The 8,317-nt window shown below is 38.9% G+C and overlaps 1 protein-coding gene and 1 pseudogene across 1 annotated transcript in view; one reads left to right on the top strand and one right to left on the bottom strand.

The window, feature by feature from the left end:
* Positions 1 to 22: 22 nt before the first annotated feature.
* LOC144234725 (fatty acid-binding protein 5 pseudogene) lies at positions 23 to 428 on the bottom strand (annotated as a pseudogene).
* Positions 429 to 5,060: 4,632 nt separating this feature from the next.
* The window catches only part of ATRX (ATRX chromatin remodeler), a 261,336-nt gene continuing 258,079 nt past the window's right edge, over positions 5,061 to 8,317 (top strand). The window contains 1 exon segment of the mRNA XM_077768050.1: positions 5,061 to 5,166. Coding sequence (XP_077624176.1) covers positions 5,061 to 5,166 — 106 coding nt within the window.

The raw sequence follows: 8,317 nt of genomic DNA, 5'->3' as shown, positions 1-8,317 counted from the left end.
ACTGATGGTGGGATTTTTATTTTTATTTTACCTTTTCATATATCCTGGTACAGGGGACATTGTTCATAATACATTCCATCATTAATATTCTAATCTTCTACTTATTGTGCTTTCTTTCTCATTCCATTCCTGGTGTTGAACCAGTATACTATATGGAAAGTTGAAGGCATTCTGAATTTTTCTGCCATCAGTTGTTGTTTCTTCAAACCTCTTTCCCAGTTTACAAGAAAACTATTCTAAAGTGTTCTCAGTTTTTATGGTGAGAGACTTTCTGTCAGAAGTGATGACACAGTCTGGCTTGGCCTTTGTGCACATTTTTCACAGTGCCACTCCCATTTGTACTTCCTTAATATATTTAGGAAAGTCTTTACTCTTCCTTCATATAATCCTTAAAACTATCTTCCTACCAGTTGCTGAATTGTAGCCATGGTGGGCATGGAGGTCAGGGTCTGATGCAGGAAGCAGGGCACTTGGTCCTGGGAAGTGTGCTTTGCCTGACACCTTCTAATCCCTGCCTTCCATTCTACTGGACCGGGATGTGCCAACCAGCTTTACCTAGGATGCTGGGACCTGTAGGGCACTGCTTACAAGATAAGTTGTTTTTTACTTAAAGTTTTTATTTTAATTCTAGTTAGCATACAGTGTTATTTTAGTTTTAGATATAAAATATACTGATTCCACAATTCCGTGGGGCACCTGAGTTGCTCAGTGTCTGACTCTTGATTTTGGCTCAAGTCATGATCTCATGGGTCAGGAGTTTGGTTCTGTATCAGGCTCTATGCTAACATTGAGGAGCGTGCTTGGGATTCTCTCTCATTCTCTCCCTCTCTTGCTGTCCCTCCTCTGCTTGTATTCTTTCTCTCTAAATAAATAAATAAACAAATAAACTTTTAAAAAAGCCAAAAAAAATTCCGTATATCACCTGGTGCTCATCACAAGTGCTCTCCTCAGTCCTGATCACCTGTTTAATCTATCCTCCCATGCACCTGCCCACTGGCAACCATCAGTTCTCTGTAATTAGGAGTATGTTTCTTAATTTTTCTTTTTTTCCCTTTGCTCATTTGTTTCATTTCTTAAATTTCACATATGACTAAAATCATATGGTATTTGTCTTTCTCTGACTTATAGTTTTGATTTGCGTTTCCCTGATGATGAGTGTTGTTGAGCATATTTAAAAAAATTTGTTTTGGGGAGGGGGAAGAGAAGCGTGGGGAGGGACAGAGAGAAGAGGAGAATCCCAAGCATGCTCTGCGCTGCCAGCGCCGAGATTGACATGAGGCTGGAACTCATGAGATTATGACTTGAGCTGAAACCAAGAGTCAGATGCTTAACCAACTGAGCCACCCAGTTGCCCCCAGCATCGTTTCTTATGACTGTTGGCCATCTGAATGTTTTCTTTGGAGAAATGTCTGTTCATGTCTTCTGGCCATTTTCTAATTGGATTATTTGGTTTTAGGTATTGTAAAAGATCTTTATATATTTTGGATACTAACTATCAGATATGTCATTTGCAAATGTCTTCTCTCATTCCTTAGGTTGCCTTTTGGGTTTTTTATAAAATGTTTATTTTGAGAGAGAGAGCGAGCGAGCATGTGAGCAAGTGAGCATGAGTGGGGAAGGGGCAGAGAGAAGAGAGGGAAAAAGAGAATCCTAAGCAGGCTCTGCATTGTCAGGGCACACCCCAACACAGAGCTTGGTCTCAGGAACCATGAGATCATGACCTGAGCTGAAATCCAGAGTCAAGATGCTTAACCGACTGAGCTACCAAGGTGCTGCATACTTTTAGTTTTGTTGATGGTTTCCATTGATGTGCAGAAGCTTTTTATTTTGATGAAGCCCAGTACTTTATTTTTACTTTTGTTTACCTTGTCTCAGGAGACATATCTAGAAAAATATTGCTATAGCTGATGTCTGAGACTTTACTATCTATGCTTTCTTCTAGGATTTTTATGGTTTCCTGCCTCTGATGTAGTTCTTTAATCTATTTTGAAATTATTTTTGTGTGTGTTGTACGAAAGTGGTCTAGTTTCATCCTTTTGCATGCACTGGTCAGGTTTTCCCAAACTATTTGTTGAACAGACTATTGTTTTCCCATTGGATATTATTTCTTGCTTTTTTGAAAATTGACCATACAGTAATGGGTTTATTTTTGGGCTTTTATTCTGTTCTATTCATCTATGTGTCTGTTTTTGTTTCAGTACTGTACTGTTTTGAGAACTATAGCTTTGTAATATAACTCGAAGTCTGGAACTGTGATACCTCCAGCTTTAGTTTTATTTTTCAATATTACTTTTGCTCTTCAAGGTCTTTTGTGGTTCTATACATATTTTAGAATTGTTTGTTCCAGTTATGTGAAAAAATGCTGTTGGATTGCTTGGTTGGCTCAGTCAGTAGAGCATGGAAATCTTGATCTCAGGGTCATTAGTTCAAGCCCCACATTGGGCAGAGCTTACTTAAAAGAATAAAGATTTGGTTTTAAAAATCAAAGCTGTTGGTATTTTGGTAGGGATTGCATTAAATGTGTAGATTACTTTGGGTAATATAGACATTTTAACAACATTTGTTCCTCCAATCCATGAGCATGGAATGTCTTCTTATTTCTTTATATCCTCTTCAATTTCTTTCATCAGTGTTCTTCGGTTTTCATAATACAGGTCTTTCACCTCATTGGTTAGTTTTATTCTTAGGTATCTTATTTTTGGTGTGGTTGTAAATGAGATTAATTACTTGATTTTTCTTTCTGATGCTTTATTATTAGTATATAGAAGTGCAACAGATTTCTTTAGTTTGATTTTGTATCCTGCGACTTGACTGTATTTGTGTATCAGTGCTAGCAATTTTTTATGGAGTCTCAGGTTTTCTATATGTAGTATGATGTCATCTGCAAATAGTGAAAGTTTTACTGCTTCTTGCCTATTTGGATGCCTTTTATTTCTGTTGTCTGATTGCAGTGGTTAGGACATCCAGTACTATGTTGAGTAAACTTAGGGAGAGTTGGGGCACTTGAATGGCCCAGTCAGTTGAGCGTCTTTCACTCAGGTCATGATCTCACAGTTCATGAGTTCGAGCTCCACATCAGGTCGCTGCTGTTAGTTGGGAGCCCACTGCAGATCCCCTGTCTCCCCCTCTCTGCTCCTCCCCTACTCCTGTTCTCTCTTTCAAAAATAAATAAAAACATCTAAAAAAAGAGTAGTGAGAGTGGACATCCCTGTCTTGTTCCTGAACTTAGAGACAAGAGCTCTTAGTTTTTTCCCATTAGGGATGATACTAGGGGCACCTGGGTGGCTCAGTTGACTAGATCTCCAGCTTCAGCTCAAGTCATGATTTCAGGGTTTGTGAGTTCAGGCCCTTTGTTGAGCTCTGTGCTGACAGCTTGGAGTCTGGAGCCTGCTTCAGATTCTGTGTCTGTCCCATCCCCTGCTCACACACACACACACACACACACACACACTCTCTCTCTCTCTCTCTCTCTCTCTCTCTCTTTCTCTCTCTCTCTCTTAAAAATAAATAAACACTGCAGACCAAGATGGCAGTGCAGGTGGTACAGGCGGTGCAGGTGGTTCATCTTGAGTCAGATGCTTTCCTGGTTTGTTTCAACCATGCTCTGAGCACAGAGAAGGAGGAGGTGATGGGGCTGTGCATAGGGGAGTTGAATGATGACACAAGGAATGACTCCAAATTTACATATACCGGAACTNTCCTGTTTCATAGAAGATAAAAACACAAAGACTGGCCGGGTACTCTACACTTGCTTTCAATCCATACAGGCCCAAAAGAGCTCAGAGTATGAGAGGATTGAAATCCCAATCCATATTGTGCCTCATGTAACCATCGGGAAAGTGTGCCTTGAATCAGCGATCGGGCTGCCCAAGATCATGTGTCAGGAGGAGCAGGACGCGTATAGGAGGATCCACAGCCTTATGCATCTGGATTCAGTAACCAAGATCTATAATGGCTCAGTGTTCACCAAGAACCTGTGCAGCCAGATGTCAGCAGTCAGCGGGCCTCTCCTGCAGTGGCTGGAGGACAGACTGGAGCAAAACCAACAGCATTTGCAGGAGTTGCAACAAGAAAAGGAAGAGCTTTTGGAAGAACTGTCTTCTCTAGAATAAAGTCGGAGACCGACGGGGAAAAATGAAATTATCCAGGAATAAAATTAATTAAGCTAAATCAATTTTGAAGAAGTTGGAAGACTCTCATTACCTGACTTGCAGACTTACTATAAAGCTACAGTAATCAAGACAGTGTGGTATATGTCCAACTGACTTCGACAAACGTGTAAAAGCAATTCAGTAGAGTAAGGATAGATAGTCTTTTCAGCAAACGATGCTGGAGCGATTGATACCCATAGGCAAAAAAATGATCTTTGACCTAAGGTGCATACCTTAGACGGAAATTAATTCAAAAAATATCATGGATTTAGATGAAAAATGTAAAACTATAAATCTTTTAGGGGAAAAATAAATCAGAGAAAAATCAGGAGGATCTTGCGCTAGGCAATGAGTTCTTGGCCTCCATCACAAAAGCACAGTCCTAAAAGGAAAGAACTGATATACTGGACTTCAAAATGAAACACCTTTGCTCTGTAAAAAATTTAAGAGGTGGAAATTATTGAGGGAAATTATTTGCAAATGATACATCTGATCAATCTGGACTATGTAAAATCAACAGTAAACAACCATCTGATTAGACATTTTACTAAAGACGATACGTGGATGACAGGTAAGCACATAAAGAGATCTTGAACTTCATTAGTCATCAGGGAATGCGAATTAAAACCACAATGAATTGGGGCGCCTGGGTGGCTTAGTCGGTTAAGCGTCCGACTTTCGCTTGGGTCATGATCTCGCAGTTCGTGGGTTCGAGCCCCGCGTCTGTCTCTGTTCTGACCGCCAGCTCGGAGCCTGGAGCCTGTTTCAGTCTGTGACTCCCTCTCTCTCTGACCCTCCCCTGCTCGCGCTGTCTCTCTCTCTCTCTCTCTCTCTCTCTCTCCTAGAAATAAATAAAACAAAAAATTTGAAAAAAAACCCACAATGAATTATGATTACATACTTATCGGAATGGTTCAAGAAGAAATAGTACAAATAGCAGCTGCTGTTGATCACACAAACTGGATGTCGCACACAGTGCTTGTGGGAATGCTAAATGGCACAGCTTTTCCAAGAGGTTGGAAATTTCTAACAAAGTTAAACACACATGTATCACACAGCCCAGCAATTGCACTCCTGGACATTCATCCCCAAGAAGTGAGACCTGTGTTGGCATAAAAACTCATACACCAACATTCTTAGCAGCTTTGTTTGTAACGGCCAAAAACTGGAGACACCCAGCTGTCCCACAACCGAGTGAGTGGTTAGAGCAAACACCTGTACCACGGATACTGCCCTGCAGTGAAGAAAAACAGGTGACTACTTATCTACCCAATGTGGGCAGACCTTGAGGGTATTGCGATGAACGAAAAAGCCAGTCTCCAGGGTCACACAGTCTATGATTGCATTCTTGAAAGAGCAAAACTATAGAAATGAGAAACAGATTAGTGTTTGGCAGGGTTGGGGGCTGGAGGAGGTATGAGATATGTGCGACTATAAAGGGATAGACGTAGGGAGTTCCTTTGTGCCAATGTAATAATAATCATATCTTGATTATGGTGTTGATTAAGTTATCTGTGCTAAAACTACATAGACCCACAAATGACTGCATGTAAAATCTGCTGAAACCCAACAAGGTCTATAGTTTTGTTAGCAGTATTACCCCATTGTCAATATGTTCATTTTGAAGTTGTACTAACCATGTAAGATCTTACCACTGGAGGAAACTGGGTGAAGGGTACATGGGACGCACTACTCTTTTTGCAGTTTCCTGTAAATCCATAATTATAACAAAATAAAAAGAAGTATTAAATAAGGAAAAAAATAAATAAACACTAAAAAAATTAAAGGATTATATTAGCTGTGGGTTTTTCATATGTGGTCCTTATTATGTTGAGGTGTATTCCCTCTAAATTTACTTATTGAGGGTTTTTATCATAAGTGAATGTTGTACTTTCTCAAGTACTTTTTCTGCATCAATTGAAATTATCATTTGGTTTTTATCTTTTCTCTTATTGATGTGATACATCATGTTGATTGAATTTGAATATTGAAACACACTTGTGTCCCAGGAATAATCTCACTTAATCATGGTGAGCGACTTTTTTTTTAATGTACTGTTGGATTCGGCTTGCTAGTATTTTGTTGAGATTGTTTGCATCTATGTTCATCTGGTATGTTGACCTGTGGCTATCTTTTTTAGTGGTGTCTTTATCTTGTTTTGTTATCAGGGTAATGCTGGTCTCATAGAATGAGTTTGGATGTTTTCCTTCCTTTTCTACCTTTTAGAATAGTTTGAGAAAACCAGTTATTAACTCTTTATTAAATATTTGATAGAATCATCTATAAAGCCATCTGGTCCTGGACTTGGTTTTCTTGAGAGAGTTTTTTGATTACTGAATTCAGTTTATTTGCTGGTTAATGTTCTGTTCCAGTATTGTATTTCTTCCTGTTTCAGTTTTGGTAATTTATGTTTCCAGGAATTATCCATTTCGTGTAGGTTGTACAATTTTTTGGCATATACTTTTTCATAATATTCTCATTGTTTGTATTTCTGTGGTATTGATTGTTATTGTTCCTCTCTCATTTGTCATTTTGTTAATTTGAGTCCTTTCTCTCTTTTTCTTGATAAGTCTGGCTAGAGATTTATCAATTTTATTTATCTTTTCAAAGAACCAGCTCCTGGTTTCATTAATCTTTTCTTTTTCTTTCTTTTTTTTTTTTAGTTTCTATATCATTTATTTCTGCTTTCATTTTTATTTTCCTCCTGCTGGTTTTAGCTTTTGTTTTCCCAGCTCCTTTAGTTGTAAATTTAGATTATTTATTTGAGATGCTTCTTGCTTCTTGAGGTATGCCTGTTTTGGTATAAGCTTTTAGAACTGGTTTGGCTTCCTCCTAGAGGATTTGAGCCATTGTGTTTTCAGTTTCATTCATTTCCATATACTTTATTTTTGAGAGGGAAAGAGAGAGAGAGAGAGAGAGGGAGGGAGGGAGCGAAGGAGGGAGAGGCACATGTGCTGGAGGGACAGAGAGAGAGAGAATCTTAAGGACGCTCAATGTTCCGCACAGAGCCTGACAGGAGGCTCGGTCTTATGACAATGAGATCATGACCTGAACTGAAATCAAGAGTCGGATGCTTGGGGCGCCTGGGTGGCTCATTGGGTTAAGTGTCTGACTTCGGTTCAGGTCATGATCTCACAGTTCGTGGGTTCGAGCCCTGTGTGGGCCCTGTGCTGACAGCTAGCTCAGAGCCTGGAGCCTGTTTCAGGTTCTGTGTCTCCCTCTCTCTCTGACCCTCCCCTGCTCATGTTGTCTCTCTCTGTCAGAAATAAATAAAAAACATTAAAAAAAAGTCAGATGCTTAACCGACTGAGCCACCTAAGCATCCCTCAATGTACTTTTTAAAATTTCCTGGTTGACCAATTCATTGTTTAGTAGCATGTTTTTTCACCTCCATGTAAATGTGGTCTTTCCAGATTTTTTTCTTGGGGGTGACTTCTAGTTTCATAGCATTGTAGTTGGAAAATATGCATGGTATGACTTCAATCTTTTTGAATTTGTTGGGGATTGTTTTGTGGGCTAATATGTGAAGATAACTTGTTTTATTATTAATGAATGTGGGAATTAAAATTAAATGGTATTTCTTTCAGAGTTTTAAATTATTAGAATTTTGATGATAAAGCTGAAGTTCCATTTGAACTATTTTTAGTCTCTATATTGACTCATGTTGCTCTAGTTCATTCATTCAACTGCTATATAGTAATCTTTTATGTGAACGTATAATCTATCCATTCTGTTTTTTGTGAATAATTAATTTGGTTATTTCTAAATTTTCTCTAGTATGAACAGTACTGAAGTTTGTACATTCTTTGTTCATATCTTTAGGAGCCAGGTGCAACATCAACTTTTTTTTATAATATTTACCTGATAATATCAAATATCTTTTAAAATATTTACCATTTAGGGGCACCTGGGCTCCGTTGCTTAGGCATCCAACTTTGGCTCAGGTCATGATCCCATGGGTCATGAGTCCAGCCCCACGTTGACCTTTGTGCTGACAGCTTAGAGCCTGGAGCCTGCTTAAGATTCTGTGTCTCCTTCTCTCTCTGCCCCTCCCCTGTGCATGCTGTCTCTCTGTCTCTAAAAAATGAACATTAAAAATTTAAAAAAAAATTTACCATTTGACCATTTTTAAGTGTATGATTCAATGGGTTTATTTACATATATTG

The sequence above is a fragment of the Crocuta crocuta genome, unplaced genomic scaffold (genome assembly GCF_008692635.1).
Source record: "Crocuta crocuta isolate KB4526 unplaced genomic scaffold, BGI_CrCroc_1.0 scaffold864, whole genome shotgun sequence".
In the NCBI taxonomy this organism is placed as follows: domain Eukaryota; kingdom Metazoa; phylum Chordata; class Mammalia; order Carnivora; family Hyaenidae; genus Crocuta; species Crocuta crocuta.
The sequence above is the reverse complement of the archived record's forward strand: the minus strand, read 5'-3'. Positions and strand labels throughout refer to the sequence as shown.